The sequence below is a fragment of the Pongo pygmaeus genome, chromosome 20, assembly GCF_028885625.2.
Source record: "Pongo pygmaeus isolate AG05252 chromosome 20, NHGRI_mPonPyg2-v2.0_pri, whole genome shotgun sequence".
Classification (NCBI taxonomy): Eukaryota; Metazoa; Chordata; class Mammalia; order Primates; family Hominidae; genus Pongo; species Pongo pygmaeus.
The window spans coordinates 4,561,078-4,583,098 of NC_072393.2; the positions used below are offsets into that span (position 1 = coordinate 4,561,078).

General features: G+C 56.9%; 1 protein-coding gene across 1 annotated transcript in view; it reads right to left on the bottom strand.

The window, feature by feature from the left end:
* Positions 1 to 22,021, bottom strand: part of MYDGF (myeloid derived growth factor) — a 34,200-nt gene that overhangs the window by 6,493 nt on the left and 5,686 nt on the right. Inside the window, exon 3 of the mRNA XM_054466399.2 lies at positions 21,905 to 21,966. Coding sequence (XP_054322374.1) covers positions 21,905 to 21,966 — 62 coding nt within the window. The remainder of the gene's footprint in view (positions 1 to 21,904; positions 21,967 to 22,021) is intronic.

Below are 22,021 nucleotides of genomic sequence, written 5' to 3' on the forward strand. Positions count from 1 at the left end.
CAATCCTCATTCTACAGCCTCCAATCTACTCTCCCCCCCACCCCCAATCCTCATTCTACAGCCTCCAATCTACTCTCCCCCACCCACCCCCAATCCTCATTCTACAGCCTCCAATCTACTCTCCCCCCCACCCCCAATCCTCATTCTACAGCCTCCAATCTACTCTCCCCCCCCACCCCCAATCCTCATTCTACAGCCTCCAATCTACTCTCCCCCCCCACCCCCAATCCTCATTCTACAGCCTCCAATCTACATTCCCCACCCACGCCCAATCCTCATTCTACAGTCTCCAATCTACTCTCCCCCTCCCACGCCATCCTCATTCTACAGCCTCCAATCTACTCTCCCCCCCCACCCCCAATCCTCATTCTACAGCCTCCAATCTACTCTCCCCCTCCCACGCCCAATCCTCATTCTACAGCCTCCAATCTACTCTCCCCCTCCCACCCCCAATCCTCATTCTACAGCCTCCAATCTACTCTCCCCCCCCAACCCCTAATCCTCATTCTACAGCCTCCAATCTACTCTCCCCCTCCCACCCCCAATCCTCATTCTACAGCCTCCAATCTACTCTCCCCCCCCACCACCAATCCTCATTCTACAGCCTCCAGTCTACTCTCCCCCTCCCACGCCATCCTCATTCTACAGCCTCCAATCTACTCTCCCCACCCACCCCCAATCTACTCTCCCCACCCACCCCCAATCCCCATTCTACAGCCTCCAATCTACTCTCCCCCCCACGCCCAGTCCTCATTCTACAGCCTCCAATCTACTCTCCCCACCCACCCCCAATCCTCATTCTACAGCCTCCAATCTACTCTCCCCCCCTACCCCCAATCCTCATTCTACAGCCTCCAATCTACTCTCCCCACCCCACCCCCAATCCTCATTCTACAGCCTCCAATCTACCCTCCCCACCCACCCCGTCCTCATTCTACAGCCTCCAATCTACTCTCCCCCTCCCACCCCCAATCCTCATTCTACAGCCTCCGATCTACATTCCCCCCCAACCCCTCATTATACAGCCTCCAATCTACTCTCCCCCCCGACCCCATCCTCATTCTACAGCCTTCAATCTACTCTCCCCCCCAACCCCAATCCTCATTCTACAGCCTCCAATCTACTCTCCCCCTCCCACCCCCAATCCTCATTCTACAGCCTCCGATCTACATTCCCCCCCCAACCCCAATCCTCATTCTACAGCCTCCAATCTACCCTCCCCCCCCACCTCATCCTCATTCTACAAAGCCTCCAGTCTACTCTCCCCCCCACCCCCAATCCTCATTCTACAGCCTCCAATCTACCCTCCCCCCATCCTCATTCTACAGCCTCCAATCTACCCTCCCCCCCACCCCATCCTCATTCTACAAAGCCTCCGGTCTACTCTCCCCCCCCACCCCCAATCCTCATTCTACAGCCTCCAATCTACCCTAGCCCCCATCCTCATTCTACAGCCTCCAATCTACTCTCCCCCGCCACCCCATCCTCATTCTACAGCCTCCAATCTACTCTCCCCCACCACCCCCAATCCTCATTCTACAGCCTCCAATCTACTCTCCCCCCCACCCCCAATCCTCATTCTACACCCTCCAATCTACTCTCCCCCCGCACCCCCATCCTCATTCTACAGCCTCCGATCTACATTCCCCCCCCCACCCCCAATCCTCATTCTACAGCCTCCAATCTACTCTCCCCACCCACCCCATCCTCATTCTACAGCCTCCAATCTACCCCCCCACCCACCCCCAATCCTCATTCTACAGCCTCCAATCTACCCACCCCACCCACCCCGTCCTCATTCTACAGCCTCCAATCTACCCTCCCCACCCCACCCCCAATCCTCATTCTACAGACTCCAATCTACCCTCCCCACCCCACCCCCAATCCTCATTCTACAGACTCCAATCTACTCTCCCCACCCACCCCATCCTCATTCTACAGCCTCCAATCTACTCTCCCCACCCCATCCCATCCGCATTCTACAGCCTCCAATCTACCCTCCCCACCCACCCCATCCTCATTCTACAGCCTCCAATCTACCCTCCCCACCCACCCCGTCCTCATTCTACAGCCTCCAATCTACTCTCCCCCCCACCCCCAATCCTCATTCTACAGCCTCCAATCTACTCTCCCCCCCACCCCCAATCCTCATTCTACAGCCTCCAATCTACTCTCCCCGCCCCACCCCCAATCCTCATTCTACAGCCTCCAATCAACTCTCCCCCGCCACCCCCAATCCTCATTCTACAGCCTCCAAAATACATTCCCCCCCCACCCCCAATCCTCATTCTACAGCCTCCAATCTACTCTCCCCCCCGACCCCCAATCCTCATTCTACAGCCTCCAATCTACATTCGCCCCCCACCCCCAATCCTCATTCTACAGCCTCCAATCTACTCTCCCCCCTCATCCTCATTCTACAGCCTCCAATCTACCCTCCCCACTCCATCTTCATTCTACAGCCTCCAATCTACATTCCCCCCCCACCTCACCCCATCCTCATTCTACAGCCTCCAATCTACCCTCCCCACCCACCCCTTCCTCATTCTACACAGCCTCCAATCTACCCTCCCCTCCCACCCCATCCTCATTCTACAGCCTCCAATCTACCCTCTCCACCCACCCCATCCTCATTCTACACAGCCTCCAATCTACTCTCCCCACCCACCCCAATCCTCATTCTACAGACTCCAATCTACTCTCCCCACCCACCCCAATCCTCATTCTACACAGCCTCCAATCTACTCTCCCCACCCACCCCAATCCTCATTCTACAGCCTCCAATCTACTCTCCCCCCCCAACCCCGAATCCTCATTCTACAGCCTCCAATCTACTCACCCCCCCACCCCCAATCCTCATTCTACAGCCTCCGATCTACATTCCCCCCCCACCTCCAATCCTCATTCTACAGCCTCCAATCTACTCTCCCCACCTCACCTCATCCTCATTCTACAGCCTCCAATCTACTCTCCCCACCTCACCCCATCCTCATTCTACAGCCTCCAATCTACTCTCCCCCACCACCCCCAATCCTCATTCTACAGCCTCCAATCTACCCTCCCCACCCCATCCTCATTCTACAGCCTCCAATCTACTCTCCCCACCCACTCCGTCCTCATTCTACAGCCTCCAATCTACCCTCCCCACCCACCCCGTCCTCATTCTACAGCCTCCGATCTACATTCCCCCCCCACCCCCAATCCTCATTCTACAGCCTCCAATCTACTCTCCCCACAAACCCCATCCTCATTCTACAGCCTCCAATCTACTCTCCCCACCCACCCCATCCTCATTCTACAGCCTCCAATCTACCCTCCCCACCCGCCCCGTCCTCATTCTACAGCCTCCAATCTACCCTCCCCACCCACCCCGTCCTCATTCTACAGCCTCCAATCTACCCTCCCCACTCCATCCTCATTCTACAGCCTCCAATCTACTCTCCCCACCCACCCCATCCTCATTCTACAGCCTCCAATCTACCCTCCCCACCCCATCCTCATTCTACAGCCTCCAATCTACCCTCCCCACCCACCCCATCCTCATTCTACAGCCTCCAATCTACCCTCCCCACCCCATCCTCATTCTACAGCCTCCAATCTACCCTCCCCACCCACCCCGTCCTCATTCTACAGCCTCCAATCTACTCTCCCCACCCCACCCCATCCTCATTCTACAGCCTCCAATCTACTCTCCCCACCCACCCCCTCCTCATTCTACAGCCTCCAATCTACCCTCCCCACCCCACCCCATCCTCATTCTACAAAGCCTCCAATCTACTCTCCCCACCCACCCCATCCTCATTCTATAGCCTCCGATCTACATTCCCCCCCTACCCCCAATCCTCATTCTACAGCCTCCAATCTACCCTCCCCACCCACCCCGTCCTCATTCTACAGCCTCCAATCTACCCTCCCCACCCACCCCATCCTCATTCTACAGCCTCCAATCTACCTTCCCCTGCACCCCCAATCCTCATTCTACAGCCCCCAATCTACCCTCCCCACCCACCCCCAATCCTCATTCTACAGCCTCCAATCTGTGCCCTCCCCACCCCATCCTCATTCTACAGCCTCCAATCTACTCTCCCCACCTCACCCCATCCTCATTCTACAGCCTCCAATCTACTCTCCCCACCCACCCCATCCTCATTCTACAGCCTCCAATCTACTCTCCCCACCCCATCCCATCCTCATTCTACAGCCTCCAATCTACCCTCCCCACCCACCCCGTCCTCATTCTACAGCCTCCAATCTACCCTCCCCACCCACCCCGTCCTCATTCTACAGCCTCCAATATACCCTCCCCACCTCACCCCATGCTCATTCTACAGCCTCCAATCTACTCTCCCCACCCCATCCCATCCTCATTCTACAGCCTCCAATCTACCCTCCCCACCCACCCCGTCCTCATTCTACAGCCTCCAATCTACCCTCCCCACCCACCCCGTCCTCATTCTACAGCCTCCAATCTACCCTCCCCACCCACCCCATCCTCATTCTACAGCCTCCAATCTACTCTCCCCACCCCATCCCATCCTCATTCTACAGCCTCCAATCTACCCTCCCCACCCAGCCCATCCTCATTCTACAGCCTCCAATCTACTCTCCCCACCCACCCCGTCCTCATTCTACAGCCTCCAATCTACTCTCCCCCCACCACCCCCAATCCTCATTCTACAGCCTCCAATCTACTCTCCCCCCCCACCCCCAATCCTCATTCTACAGCCTCCAATCTACCCTCCCCACCCACCCCGTCCTCATTCTACAGCCTCCAATCTACTCTCCCCCCCCACCCCCAATCCTCAATCTATAGCCTCCAATCTAGTCTCCCCACCCCACCCCATCGTCATTCTACAGCCTCCAATCTACCCTCCCCACCCACCCTGTCCTCATTCTACAGCCTCCAATCTACCCTCCCACCTCACCCCATCCTCATTCTACAGCCTCCAATCTACTCTCCCCACCCACCCCATCCTCATTCTACAGCCTCCAATCTACTCTCCCCCACCCACCCCCAATCCTCATTCTACAGCCTCCAATCTACTCTCCCCCCCACCCCCAATCCTCATTCTACAGCCTCCAATCTACTCTCCCCCCCACCCCCAATCCTCATTCTACAGCCTCCAATCTACTCTCCCCCCCCACCCCCAATCCTCATTCTACAGCCTCCAATCTACTCTCCCCCCCCACCCCCAATCCTCATTCTACAGCCTCCAATCTACATTCCCCACCCACGCCCAATCCTCATTCTACAGTCTCCAATCTACTCTCCCCCTCCCACGCCATCCTCATTCTACAGCCTCCAATCTACTCTCCCCCCCCACCCCCAATCCTCATTCTACAGCCTCCAATCTACTCTCCCCCTCCCACGCCCAATCCTCATTCTACAGCCTCCAATCTACTCTCCCCCTCCCACCCCCAATCCTCATTCTACAGCCTCCAATCTACTCTCCCCCCCCAACCCCTAATCCTCATTCTACAGCCTCCAATCTACTCTCCCCCTCCCACCCCCAATCCTCATTCTACAGCCTCCAATCTACTCTCCCCCCCCACCACCAATCCTCATTCTACAGCCTCCAGTCTACTCTCCCCCTCCCACGCCATCCTCATTCTACAGCCTCCAATCTACTCTCCCCACCCACCCCCAATCTACTCTCCCCACCCACCCCCAATCCCCATTCTACAGCCTCCAATCTACTCTCCCCCCCACGCCCAGTCCTCATTCTACAGCCTCCAATCTACTCTCCCCACCCACCCCCAATCCTCATTCTACAGCCTCCAATCTACTCTCCCCCCCTACCCCCAATCCTCATTCTACAGCCTCCAATCTACTCTCCCCACCCCACCCCCAATCCTCATTCTACAGCCTCCAATCTACCCTCCCCACCCACCCCGTCCTCATTCTACAGCCTCCAATCTACTCTCCCCCTCCCACCCCCAATCCTCATTCTACAGCCTCCGATCTACATTCCCCCCCAACCCCTCATTATACAGCCTCCAATCTACTCTCCCCCCCGACCCCATCCTCATTCTACAGCCTTCAATCTACTCTCCCCCCCAACCCCAATCCTCATTCTACAGCCTCCAATCTACTCTCCCCCTCCCACCCCCAATCCTCATTCTACAGCCTCCGATCTACATTCCCCCCCCAACCCCAATCCTCATTCTACAGCCTCCAATCTACCCTCCCCCCCCACCTCATCCTCATTCTACAAAGCCTCCAGTCTACTCTCCCCCTCACCCCCAATCCTCATTCTACAGCCTCCAATCTACCCTCCCCCCATCCTCATTCTACAGCCTCCAATCTACCCTCCCCCCCACCCCATCCTCATTCTACAAAGCCTCCGGTCTACTCTCCCCCCCCACCCCCAATCCTCATTCTACAGCCTCCAATCTACCCTAGCCCCCATCCTCATTCTACAGCCTCCAATCTACTCTCCCCCGCCACCCCATCCTCATTCTACAGCCTCCAATCTACTCTCCCCCACCACCCCCAATCCTCATTCTACAGCCTCCAATCTACTCTCCCCCCCACCCCCAATCCTCATTCTACACCCTCCAATCTACTCTCCCCCCGCACCCCCATCCTCATTCTACAGCCTCCGATCTACATTCCCCCCCCCACCCCCAATCCTCATTCTACAGCCTCCAATCTACTCTCCCCACCCACCCCATCCTCATTCTACAGCCTCCAATCTACCCCCCCACCCACCCCCAATCCTCATTCTACAGCCTCCAATCTACCCACCCCACCCACCCCGTCCTCATTCTACAGCCTCCAATCTACCCTCCCCACCCCACCCCCAATCCTCATTCTACAGACTCCAATCTACCCTCCCCACCCCACCCCCAATCCTCATTCTACAGACTCCAATCTACTCTCCCCACCCACCCCATCCTCATTCTACAGCCTCCAATCTACTCTCCCCACCCCATCCCATCCTCATTCTACAGCCTCCAATCTACCCTCCCCACCCACCCCATCCTCATTCTACAGCCTCCAATCTACCCTCCCCACCCACCCCGTCCTCATTCTACAGCCTCCAATCTACTCTCCCCCCCACCCCCAATCCTCATTCTACAGCCTCCAATCTACTCTCCCCCCCACCCCCAATCCTCATTCTACAGCCTCCAATCTACTCTCCCCGCCCCACCCCCAATCCTCATTCTACAGCCTCCAATCAACTCTCCCCCGCCACCCCCAATCCTCATTCTACAGCCTCCAAAATACATTCCCCCCCCACCCCCAATCCTCATTCTACAGCCTCCAATCTACTCTCCCCCCCGACCCCCAATCCTCATTCTACAGCCTCCAATCTACATTCGCCCCCCACCCCCAATCCTCATTCTACAGCCTCCAATCTACTCTCCCCCCTCATCCTCATTCTACAGCCTCCAATCTACCCTCCCCACTCCATCTTCATTCTACAGCCTCCAATCTACATTCCCCCCCCACCTCACCCCATCCTCATTCTACAGCCTCCAATCTACCCTCCCCACCCACCCCTTCCTCATTCTACACAGCCTCCAATCTACCCTCCCCTCCCACCCCATCCTCATTCTACAGCCTCCAATCTACCCTCTCCACCCACCCCATCCTCATTCTACACAGCCTCCAATCTACTCTCCCCACCCACCCCAATCCTCATTCTACAGACTCCAATCTACTCTCCCCACCCACCCCAATCCTCATTCTACACAGCCTCCAATCTACTCTCCCCACCCACCCCAATCCTCATTCTACAACCTCCAATCTACTCTCCCCCCCCAACCCCGAATCCTCATTCTACAGCCTCCAATCTACTCACCCCCCCACCCCCAATCCTCATTCTACAGCCTCCGATCTACATTCCCCCCCCACCTCCAATCCTCATTCTACAGCCTCCAATCTACTCTCCCCACCTCACCTCATCCTCATTCTACAGCCTCCAATCTACTCTCCCCACCTCACCCCATCCTCATTCTACAGCCTCCAATCTACTCTCCCCCACCACCCCCAATCCTCATTCTACAGCCTCCAATCTACCCTCCCCACCCCATCCTCATTCTACAGCCTCCAATCTACTCTCCCCACCCACTCCGTCCTCATTCTACAGCCTCCAATCTACCCTCCCCACCCACCCCGTCCTCATTCTACAGCCTCCGATCTACATTCCCCCCCCACCCCCAATCCTCATTCTACAGCCTCCAATCTACTCTCCCCACAAACCCCATCCTCATTCTACAGCCTCCAATCTACTCTCCCCACCCACCCCATCCTCATTCTACAGCCTCCAATCTACCCTCCCCACCCGCCCCGTCCTCATTCTACAGCCTCCAATCTACCCTCCCCACCCACCCCGTCCTCATTCTACAGCCTCCAATCTACCCTCCCCACTCCATCCTCATTCTACAGCCTCCAATCTACTCTCCCCACCCACCCCATCCTCATTCTACAGCCTCCAATCTACCCTCCCCACCCCATCCTCATTCTACAGCCTCCAATCTACCCTCCCCACCCACCCCGTCCTCATTCTACAGCCTCCAATCTACTCTCCCCACCCCACCCCATCCTCATTCTACAGCCTCCAATCTACTCTCCCCACCCACCCCCTCCTCATTCTACAGCCTCCAATCTACCCTCCCCACCCCACCCCATCCTCATTCTACAAAGCCTCCAATCTACTCTCCCCACCCAGCCCATCCTCATTCTATAGCCTCCGATCTACATTCCCCCCCTACCCCCAATCCTCATTCTACAGCCTCCAATCTACCCTCCCCACCCACCCCGTCCTCATTCTACAGCCTCCAATCTACCCTCCCCACCCACCCCATCCTCATTCTACAGCCTCCAATCTACCTTCCCCTGCACCCCCAATCCTCATTCTACAGCCCCCAATCTACCCTCCCCACCCACCCCCAATCCTCATTCTACAGCCTCCAATCTGTGCCCTCCCCACCCCATCCTCATTCTACAGCCTCCAATCTACTCTCCCCACCTCACCCCATCCTCATTCTACAGCCTCCAATCTACTCTCCCCACCCACCCCATCCTCATTCTACAGCCTCCAATCTACTCTCCCCACCCCATCCCATCCTCATTCTACAGCCTCCAATCTACCCTCCCCACCCACCCCGTCCTCATTCTACAGCCTCCAATCTACCCTCCCCACCCACCCCGTCCTCATTCTACAGCCTCCAATATACCCTCCCCACCTCACCCCATGCTCATTCTACAGCCTCCAATCTACTCTCCCCACCCCATCCCATCCTCATTCTACAGCCTCCAATCTACCCTCCCCACCCACCCCGTCCTCATTCTACAGCCTCCAATCTACCCTCCCCACCCACCCCGTCCTCATTCTACAGCCTCCAATCTACCCTCCCCACCCACCCCATCCTCATTCTACAGCCTCCAATCTACTCTCCCCACCCCATCCCATCCTCATTCTACAGCCTCCAATCTACCCTCCCCACCCAGCCCATCCTCATTCTACAGCCTCCAATCTACTCTCCCCACCCACCCCGTCCTCATTCTACAGCCTCCAATCTACTCTCCCCCCACCACCCCCAATCCTCATTCTACAGCCTCCAATCTACTCTCCCCCCCCCACCCCCAATCCTCATTCTACAGCCTCCAATCTACCCTCCCCACCCACCCCGTCCTCATTCTACAGCCTCCAATCTACTCTCCCCCCCCACCCCCAATCCTCATTCTATAGCCTCCAATCTAGTCTCCCCACCCCACCCCATCGTCATTCTACAGCCTCCAATCTACCCTCCCCACCCACCCTGTCCTCATTCTACAGCCTCCAATCTACCCTCCCACCTCACCCCATCCTCATTCTACAGCCTCCAATCTACTCTCCCCACCCACCCCATCCTCATTCTACAGCCTCCAATCTACCCTCCCCACCCACCCCGTCCTCATTCTACAGCCTCCAATCTACCCTCCCCACCCACCCCGTCCTCATTCTACAGCCTCCAATCTACCCTCCCCACCCACCCCGTCCTCATTCTACAGCCTCCAATCTACCCTCCCCACCCCATCCTCATTCTACAGCCTCCAATCTACCCTCCCCACCCACCCCATCCTCATTCTACAGCCTCCAATCTACTCTCCCCACCCCATCCTCATTCTACAGCTTCCAATCTACCCTCCCCACCCACCCCATCCTCATTCTACAGCCTCCAATCTACCCTCCCCACCCACCCCTTCCTCATTCTACACAGCCTCCAATCTACCCTCCCCTCCCACCCCATCCTCATTCTACAGCCTCCAATCTACCCTCTCCACCCACCCCATCCTCATTCTACACAGCCTCCAATCTACTCTCCCCACCCACCCCAATCCTCATTCTACAGACTCCAATCTACTCTCCCCACCCACCCCAATCCTCATTCTACACAGCCTCCAATCTACTCTCCCCACCCACCCCAATCCTCATTCTACAGCCTCCAATCTACTCTCCCCCCCCAACCCCGAATCCTCATTCTACAGCCTCCAATCTACTCACCCCCCCACCCCCAATCCTCATTCTACAGCCTCCGATCTACATTCCCCCCCCACCTCCAATCCTCATTCTACAGCCTCCAATCTACTCTCCCCACCTCACCTCATCCTCATTCTACAGCCTCCAATCTACTCTCCCCACCTCACCCCATCCTCATTCTACAGCCTCCAATCTACTCTCCCCCACCACCCCCAATCCTCATTCTACAGCCTCCAATCTACCCTCCCCACCCCATCCTCATTCTACAGCCTCCAATCTACTCTCCCCACCCACTCCGTCCTCATTCTACAGCCTCCAATCTACCCTCCTCACCCACCCCGTCCTCATTCTACAGCCTCCGATCTACATTCCCCCCCCACCCCCAATCCTCATTCTACAGCCTCCAATCTACTCTCCCCACAAACCCCATCCTCATTCTACAGCCTCCAATCTACTCTCCCCACCCACCCCATCCTCATTCTACAGCCTCCAATCTACCCTCCCCACCCGCCCCGTCCTCATTCTACAGCCTCCAATCTACCCTCCCCACCCACCCCGTCCTCATTCTACAGCCTCCAATCTACCCTCCCCACTCCATCCTCATTCTACAGCCTCCAATCTACTCTCCCACCCACCCCATCCTCATTCTACAGCCTCCAATCTACCCTCCCCACCCCATCCTCATTCTACAGCCTCCAATCTACCCTCCCCACCCACCCCATCCTCATTCTACAGCCTCCAATCTACCCTCCCCACCCCATCCTCATTCTACAGCCTCCAATCTACCCTCCCCACCCACCCCGTCCTCATTCTACAGCCTCCAATCTACTCTCCCCACCCCACCCCATCCTCATTCTACAGCCTCCAATCTACTCTCCCCACCCACCCCCTCCTCATTCTACAGCCTCCAATCTACCCTCCCCACCCCACCCCATCCTCATTCTACAAAGCCTCCAATCTACTCTCCCCACCCACCCCATCCTCATTCTATAGCCTCCGATCTACATTCCCCCCCTACCCCCAATCCTCATTCTACAGCCTCCAATCTACCCTCCCCACCCACCCCGTCCTCATTCTACAGCCTCCAATCTACCCTCCCCACCCACCCCATCCTCATTCTACAGCCTCCAATCTACCTTCCCCTGCACCCCCAATCCTCATTCTACAGCCCCCAATCTACCCTCCCCACCCACCCCCAATCCTCATTCTACAGCCTCCAATCTGTGCCCTCCCCACCCCATCCTCATTCTACAGCCTCCAATCTACTCTCCCCACCTCACCCCATCCTCATTCTACAGCCTCCAATCTACTCTCCCCACCCACCCCATCCTCATTCTACAGCCTCCAATCTACTCTCCCCACCCCATCCCATCCTCATTCTACAGCCTCCAATCTACCCTCCCCACCCACCCCGTCCTCATTCTACAGCCTCCAATCTACCCTCCCCACCCACCCCGTCCTCATTCTACAGCCTCCAATATACCCTCCCCACCTCACCCCATGCTCATTCTACAGCCTCCAATCTACTCTCCCCACCCCATCCCATCCTCATTCTACAGCCTCCAATCTACCCTCCCCACCCACCCCGTCCTCATTCTACAGCCTCCAATCTACCCTCCCCACCCACCCCGTCCTCATTCTACAGCCTCCAATCTACCCTCCCCACCCACCCCATCCTCATTCTACAGCCTCCAATCTACTCTCCCCACCCCATCCCATCCTCATTCTACAGCCTCCAATCTACCCTCCCCACCCAGCCCATCCTCATTCTACAGCCTCCAATCTACTCTCCCCACCCACCCCGTCCTCATTCTACAGCCTCCAATCTACTCTCCCCCCACCACCCCCAATCCTCATTCTACAGCCTCCAATCTACTCTCCCCCCCCCACCCCCAATCCTCATTCTACAGCCTCCAATCTACCCTCCCCACCCACCCCGTCCTCATTCTACAGCCTCCAATCTACTCTCCCCCCCCACCCCCAATCCTCATTCTATAGCCTCCAATCTAGTCTCCCCACCCCACCCCATCGTCATTCTACAGCCTCCAATCTACCCTCCCCACCCACCCTGTCCTCATTCTACAGCCTCCAATCTACCCTCCCACCTCACCCCATCCTCATTCTACAGCCTCCAATCTACTCTCCCCACCCACCCCATCCTCATTCTACAGCCTCCAATCTACTCTCCCCCACCCACCCCCAATCCTCATTCTACAGCCTCCAATCTACTCTCCCCCCCACCCCCAATCCTCATTCTACAGCCTCCAATCTACTCTCCCCCCCACCCCCAATCCTCATTCTACAGCCTCCAATCTACTCTCCCCCCCCACCCCCAATCCTCATTCTACAGCCTCCAATCTACTCTCCCCCCCCACCCCCAATCCTCATTCTACAGCCTCCAATCTACATTCCCCACCCACGCCCAATCCTCATTCTACAGTCTCCAATCTACTCTCCCCCTCCCACGCCATCCTCATTCTACAGCCTCCAATCTACTCTCCCCCCCCACCCCCAATCCTCATTCTACAGCCTCCAATCTACTCTCCCCCTCCCACGCCCAATCCTCATTCTACAGCCTCCAATCTACTCTCCCCCTCCCACCCCCAATCCTCATTCTACAGCCTCCAATCTACTCTCCCCCCCAACCCCTAATCCTCATTCTACAGCCTCCAATCTACTCTCCCCCTCCCACCCCCAATCCTCATTCTACAGCCTCCAATCTACTCTCCCCCCCCACCACCAATCCTCATTCTACAGCCTCCAGTCTACTCTCCCCCTCCCACGCCATCCTCATTCTACAGCCTCCAATCTACTCTCCCCACCCACCCCCAATCTACTCTCCCCACCCACCCCCAATCCCCATTCTACAGCCTCCAATCTACTCTCCCCCCCACGCCCAGTCCTCATTCTACAGCCTCCAATCTACTCTCCCCACCCACCCCCAATCCTCATTCTACAGCCTCCAATCTACTCTCCCCCCCTACCCCCAATCCTCATTCTACAGCCTCCAATCTACTCTCCCCACCCCACCCCCAATCCTCATTCTACAGCCTCCAATCTACCCTCCCCACCCACCCCGTCCTCATTCTACAGCCTCCAATCTACTCTCCCCCTCCCACCCCCAATCCTCATTCTACAGCCTCCGATCTACATTCCCCCCCAACCCCTCATTATACAGCCTCCAATCTACTCTCCCCCCCGACCCCATCCTCATTCTACAGCCTTCAATCTACTCTCCCCCCCAACCCCAATCCTCATTCTACAGCCTCCAATCTACTCTCCCCCTCCCACCCCCAATCCTCATTCTACAGCCTCCGATCTACATTCCCCCCCCAACCCCAATCCTCATTCTACAGCCTCCAATCTACCCTCCCCCCCCACCTCATCCTCATTCTACAAAGCCTCCAGTCTACTCTCCCCCCCACCCCCAATCCTCATTCTACAGCCTCCAATCTACCCTCCCCCCATCCTCATTCTACAGCCTCCAATCTACCCTCCCCCCCACCCCATCCTCATTCTACAAAGCCTCCGGTCTACTCTCCCCCCCCACCCCCAATCCTCATTCTACAGCCTCCAATCTACCCTAGCCCCCATCCTCATTCTACAGCCTCCAATCTACTCTCCCCCGCCACCCCATCCTCATTCTACAGCCTCCAATCTACTCTCCCCCACCACCCCCAATCCTCATTCTACAGCCTCCAATCTACTCTCCCCCCCACCCCCAATCCTCATTCTACACCCTCCAATCTACTCTCCCCCCGCACCCCCATCCTCATTCTACAGCCTCCGATCTACATTCCCCCCCCCACCCCCAATCCTCATTCTACAGCCTCCAATCTACTCTCCCCACCCACCCCATCCTCATTCTACAGCCTCCAATCTACCCCCCCACCCACCCCCAATCCTCATTCTACAGCCTCCAATCTACCCACCCCACCCACCCCGTCCTCATTCTACAGCCTCCAATCTACCCTCCCCACCCCACCCCCAATCCTCATTCTACAGACTCCAATCTACCCTCCCCACCCCACCCCCAATCCTCATTCTACAGACTCCAATCTACTCTCCCCACCCACCCCATCCTCATTCTACAGCCTCCAATCTACTCTCCCCACCCCATCCCATCCGCATTCTACAGCCTCCAATCTACCCTCCCCACCCACCCCATCCTCATTCTACAGCCTCCAATCTACCCTCCCCACCCACCCCGTCCTCATTCTACAGCCTCCAATCTACTCTCCCCCCCACCCCCAATCCTCATTCTACAGCCTCCAATCTACTCTCCCCCCCACCCCCAATCCTCATTCTACAGCCTCCAATCTACTCTCCCCGCCCCACCCCCAATCCTCATTCTACAGCCTCCAATCAACTCTCCCCCGCCACCCCCAATCCTCATTCTACAGCCTCCAAAATACATTCCCCCCCCACCCCCAATCCTCATTCTACAGCCTCCAATCTACTCTCCCCCCCGACCCCCAATCCTCATTCTACAGCCTCCAATCTACATTCGCCCCCCACCCCCAATCCTCATTCTACAGCCTCCAATCTACTCTCCCCCCTCATCCTCATTCTACAGCCTCCAATCTACCCTCCCCACTCCATCTTCATTCTACAGCCTCCAATCTACATTCCCCCCCCACCTCACCCCATCCTCATTCTACAGCCTCCAATCTACCCTCCCCACCCACCCCTTCCTCATTCTACACAGCCTCCAATCTACCCTCCCCTCCCACCCCATCCTCATTCTACAGCCTCCAATCTACCCTCTCCACCCACCCCATCCTCATTCTACACAGCCTCCAATCTACTCTCCCCACCCACCCCAATCCTCATTCTACAGACTCCAATCTACTCTCCCCACCCACCCCAATCCTCATTCTACACAGCCTCCAATCTACTCTCCCCACCCACCCCAATCCTCATTCTACAGCCTCCAATCTACTCTCCCCCCCCAACCCCGAATCCTCATTCTACAGCCTCCAATCTACTCACCCCCACACCCCCAATCCTCATTCTACAGCCTCCGATCTACATTCCCCCCCCACCTCCAATCCTCATTCTACAGCCTCCAATCTACTCTCCCCACCTCACCTCATCCTCATTCTACAGCCTCCAATCTACTCTCCCCACCTCACCCCATCCTCATTCTACAGCCTCCAATCTACTCTCCCCCACCACCCCCAATCCTCATTCTACAGCCTCCAATCTACCCTCCCCACCCCATCCTCATTCTACAGCCTCCAATCTACTCTCCCCACCCACTCCGTCCTCATTCTACAGCCTCCAATCTACCCTCCCCACCCACCCCGTCCTCATTCTACAGCCTCCGATCTACATTCCCCCCCCACCCCCAATCCTCATTCTACAGCCTCCAATCTACTCTCCCCACAAACCCCATCCTCATTCTACAGCCTCCAATCTACTCTCCCCACCCACCCCATCCTCATTCTACAGCCTCCAATCTACCCTCCCCACCCGCCCCGTCCTCATTCTACAGCCTCCAATCTACCCTCCCCACCCACCCCGTCCTCATTCTACAGCCTCCAATCTACCCTCCCCACTCCATCCTCATTCTACAGCCTCCAATCTACTCTCCCCACCCACCCCATCCTCATTCTACAGCCTCCAATCTACCCTCCCCACCCCATCCTCATTCTACAGCCTCCAATCTACCCTCCCCACCCACCCCATCCTCATTCTACAGCCTCCAATCTACCCTCCCCACCCCATCCTCATTCTACAGCCTCCAATCTACCCTCCCCACCCACCCCGTCCTCATTCTACAGCCTCCAATCTACTCTCCCCACCCCACCCCATCCTCATTCTACAGCCTCCAATCTACTCTCCCCACCCACCCCCTCCTCATTCTACAGCCTCCAATCTACCCTCCCCACCCCACCCCATCCTCATTCTACAAAGCCTCCAATCTACTCTCCCCACCCACCCCATCCTCATTCTATAGCCTCCGATCTACATTCCCCCCCTACCCCCAATCCTCATTCTACAGCCTCCAATCTACCCTCCCCACCCACCCCGTCCTCATTCTACAGCCTCCAATCTACCCTCCCCACCCACCCCATCCTCATTCTACAGCCTCCAATCTACCTTCCCCTGCACCCCCAATCCTCATTCTACAGCCCCCAATCTACCCTCCCCACCCACCCCCAATCCTCATTCTACAGCCTCCAATCTGTGCCCTCCCCACCCCATCCTCATTCTACAGCCTCCAATCTACTCTCCCCACCTCACCCCATCCTCATTCTACAGCCTCCAATCTACTCTCCCCACCCACCCCATCCTCATTCTACAGCCTCCAATCTACTCTCCCCACCCCATCCCATCCTCATTCTACAGCCTCCAATCTACCCTCCCCACCCACCCCGTCCTCATTCTACAGCCTCCAATCTACCCTCCCCACCCACCCCGTCCTCATTCTACAGCCTCCAATATACCCTCCCCACCTCACCCCATGCTCATTCTACAGCCTCCAATCTACTCTCCCCACCCCATCCCATCCTCATTCTACAGCCTCCAATCTACCCTCCCCACCCACCCCGTCCTCATTCTACAGCCTCCAATCTACCCTCCCCACCCACCCCGTCCTCATTCTACAGCCTCCAATCTACCCTCCCCACCCACCCCATCCTCATTCTACAGCCTCCAATCTACTCTCCCCACCCCATCCCATCCTCATTCTACAGCCTCCAATCTACCCTCCCCACCCAGCCCATCCTCATTCTACAGCCTCCAATCTACTCTCCCCACCCACCCCGTCCTCATTCTACAGCCTCCAATCTACTCTCCCCCCACCACCCCCAATCCTCATTCTACAGCCTCCAATCTACTCTCCCCCCCCCACCCCCAATCCTCATTCTACAGCCTCCAATCTACCCTCCCCACCCACCCCGTCCTCATTCTACAGCCTCCAATCTACTCTCCCCCCCCACCCCCAATCCTCATTCTATAGCCTCCAATCTAGTCTCCCCACCCCACCCCATCGTCATTCTACAGCCTCCAATCTACCCTCCCCACCCACCCTGTCCTCATTCTACAGCCTCCAATCTACCCTCCCACCTCACCCCATCCTCATTCTACAGCCTCCAATCTACTCTCCCCACCCACCCCATCCTCATTCTACAGCCTCCAATCTACCCTCCCCACCCACCCCGTCCTCATTCTACAGCCTCCAATCTACCCTCCCCACCCACCCCGTCCTCATTCTACAGCCTCCAATCTACCCTCCCCACCCACCCCGTCCTCATTCTACAGCCTCCAATCTACCCTCCCCACCCCATCCTCATTCTACAGCCTCCAATCTACCCTCCCCACCCACCCCATCCTCATTCTACAGCCTCCAATCTACTCTCCCCACCCCATCCTCATTCTACAGCTTCCAATCTACCCTCCCCACCCACCCCATCCTCATTCTACAGCCTCCAATCTACTCTCCCCACCCACCCCAATCCTCATTCTACAGACTCCAATCTACTCTCCCCACCCACCCCAATCCTCATTCTACACAGCCTCCAATCTACTCTCCCCACCCACCCCAATCCTCATTCTACAGCCTCCAATCTACTCTCCCCCCCCAACCCCGAATCCTCATTCTACAGCCTCCAATCTACTCACCCCCACACCCCCAATCCTCATTCTACAGCCTCCGATCTACATTCCCCCCCCACCTCCAATCCTCATTCTACAGCCTCCAATCTACTCTCCCCACCTCACCTCATCCTCATTCTACAGCCTCCAATCTACTCTCCCCACCTCACCCCATCCTCATTCTACAGCCTCCAATCTACTCTCCCCCACCACCCCCAATCCTCATTCTACAGCCTCCAATCTACCCTCCCCACCCCATCCTCATTCTACAGCCTCCAATCTACTCTCCCCACCCACTCCGTCCTCATTCTACAGCCTCCAATCTACCCTCCCCACCCACCCCGTCCTCATTCTACAGCCTCCGATCTACATTCCCCCCCCACCCCCAATCCTCATTCTACAGCCTCCAATCTACTCTCCCCACAAACCCCATCCTCATTCTACAGCCTCCAATCTACTCTCCCCACCCACCCCATCCTCATTCTACAGCCTCCAATCTACCCTCCCCACCCGCCCCGTCCTCATTCTACAGCCTCCAATCTACCCTCCCCACCCACCCCGTCCTCATTCTACAGCCTCCAATCTACCCTCCCCACTCCATCCTCATTCTACAGCCTCCAATCTACTCTCCCCACCCACCCCATCCTCATTCTACAGCCTCCAATCTACCCTCCCCACCCCATCCTCATTCTACAGCCTCCAATCTACCCTCCCCACCCACCCCATCCTCATTCTACAGCCTCCAATCTACCCTCCCCACCCCATCCTCATTCTACAGCCTCCAATCTACCCTCCCCACCCACCCCGTCCTCATTCTACAGCCTCCAATCTACTCTCCCCACCCCACCCCATCCTCATTCTACAGCCTCCAATCTACTCTCCCCACCCACCCCCTCCTCATTCTACAGCCTCCAATCTACCCTCCCCACCCCACCCCATCCTCATTCTACAAAGCCTCCAATCTACTCTCCCCACCCACCCCATCCTCATTCTATAGCCTCCGATCTACATTCCCCCCCTACCCCCAATCCTCATTCTACAGCCTCCAATCTACCCTCCCCACCCACCCCGTCCTCATTCTACAGCCTCCAATCTACCCTCCCCACCCACCCCATCCTCATTCTACAGCCTCCAATCTACCTTCCCCTGCACCCCCAATCCTCATTCTACAGCCCCCAATCTACCCTCCCCACCCACCCCCAATCCTCATTCTACAGCCTCCAATCTGTGCCCTCCCCACCCCATCCTCATTCTACAGCCTACAATCTACTCTCCCCACCTCACCCCATCCTCATTCTACAGCCTCCAATCTACTCTCCCCACCCATCCCATCCTCATTCTACAGCCTCCAATCTACTCTCCCCACCCCATCCCATCCTCATTCTACAGCCTCCAATCTACCCTCCCCACCCACCCCGTCCTCATTCTACAGCCTCCAATCTACCCTCCCCACCCACCCCGTCCTCATTCTACAGCCTCCAATATACCCTCCCCACCTCACCCCATGCTCATTCTACAGCCTCCAATCTACTCTCCCCACCCCATCCCATCCTCATTCTACAGCCTCCAATCTACCCTCCCCACCCACCCCGTCCTCATTCTACAGCCTCCAATCTACCCTCCCCACCCACCCCGTCCTCATTCTACAGCCTCCAATCTACCCTCCCCACCCACCCCATCCTCATTCTACAGCCTCCAATCTACTCTCCCCACCCCATCCCATCCTCATTCTACAGCCTCCAATCTACCCTCCCCACCCAGCCCATCCTCATTCTACAGCCTCCAATCTACTCTCCCCACCCACCCCGTCCTCATTCTACAGCCTCCAATCTACTCTCCCCCCACCACCCCCAATCCTCATTCTACAGCCTCCAATCTACTCTCCCCCCCCCACCCCCAATCCTCATTCTACAGCCTCCAATCTACCCTCCCCACCCACCCCGTCCTCATTCTACAGCCTCCAATCTACTCTCCCCCCCCACCCCCAATCCTCATTCTATAGCCTCCAATCTAGTCTCCCCACCCCACCCCATCGTCATTCTACAGCCTCCAATCTACCCTCCCCACCCACCCTGTCCTCATTCTACAGCCTCCAATCTACCCTCCCACCTCACCCCATCCTCATTCTACAGCCTCCAATCTACTCTCCCCACCCACCCCATCCTCATTCTACAGCCTCCAATCTACCCTCCCCACCCACCCCGTCCTCATTCTACAGCCTCCAATCTACCCTCCCCACCCACCCCGTCCTCATTCTACAGCCTCCAATCTACCCTCCCCACCCACCCCGTCCTCATTCTACAGCCTCCAATCTACCCTCCCCACCCCATCCTCATTCTACAGCCTCCAATCTACCCTCCCCACCCACCCCATCCTCATTCTACAGCCTCCAATCTACTCTCCCCACCCCATCCTCATTCTACAGCTTCCAATCTACCCTCCCCACCCACCCCATCCTCATTCTACAGCCTCCAATCTACCCTCCCCACCCACCCCATCCTCATTCTACAGCCTCCAATCTACTCTCCCCACCCACCCCATCCTCATTCTACAGCCTCCGATCTACATCCCCCCCCGCACCCCCAATCCTCATTCTACAGCCTCCAATCTACCCTCCCCACCTCACCCCATCCTCATTCTACAGCCTCCAATCTACCCTCCCCACCCACCCCATCCTCATTCTACAGCCTCCAATCTACTCTCCCCACCTCACCCCGTCTTCATTCTACAGCCTCCAATCTGTGCCCTCTCCACCCACCCCATCCTCATTCCGCTCAGGCTTCAATCTGCGCCCCACCCCCAACCCCCAACTCCATCCTGGCTGGTGCCTGGAGGGGCTCCCTGCCTCAGCCTGCCTCCTTCAGCCAGAGGGATCTGAGCTCCACATGTTCCTGCAGGGAGCCCTCTGGAATAGGACTCAGCCAGGAAAAGAAATGACGCTAACAAAGGCCTCAGCACGGATGAGCCTCGGGGACGTCACGCTCAGTGAGAGAAGCCAGACACCAAAGGCCACACAGGGAAGGTTTGACCCCATTTCTATGCAATGTCCAGGACACGCCCATCCACAGAGACAGGAGGGGATGCGTGGCTGCCATGTGCTGGGAAGGGGAATGACTCTGATGGGAACAGAGTTTATTTTCAGGGATGAAAATGTTCTGGAAGCAGAGGTCTGGCTGCACACCTCTGAGAAAGTACTGCATGCAGCTGAATTGTGAGCTTAAAGTGCTGTGTTTTATGGAATTTTGTCTTAATTTTTAAACATTGCCAAAAAGGGCCAGGCATGGTGGCACATGCCTGTAATCCCAGCTACTCCGGAGGCTGAGGGAGGAGAATTGCTTGAACCCAGGAGGCGGAGGTTGCAGTGAGCCAACATCGCTCCACTGCACTCCAGCCTGGGCAACAGATGGAGACTCCATCTCAAAAAAAAAAAAAAAGAAAAAAAATTGCCAAAAAGCCCTTTGGTGAGTTCGTGTCACCCTTAGGGGAGGGTGGAGCCCCTTGGGGCCTTCCTGGGCCCTGGCCGACGCTCCGCACCCTCTGAGCTGCTTCTCCTTTTCCTGGGACCTTGCCCCGCACAAGCTCCCCCCGCAAGACCTTCTGTCTCTGCATCACTGCACTTCCTTGGGGAGCACTCCCGCCCCAGCGACCCTGCCACCTCCCACCTGCACATCCATGAGTCTCCCTGCTGGCCTGTCTTCCCCTCCAGGGGTGCAGCCCCCATCTGTCTGTCTGTCCTCGTCCCCTCTTGTTCCCTGCCTTCGGAAGCAGCTCCCGAGGCCACAGGGCAGGCCAACGGCAGCCGGAAATGCCATCCCCACCCCGAGTCTCACCTCCAGATGGTGCAGGTGAAGTGCTGGTGGTCTTCGCTGGTCCCCAGACTCATCTGCCATTGCTGGGGAGAGAAGACAGCGCGGGTCAGGCCCGGACACACAGCTGCTCTCGGAGAC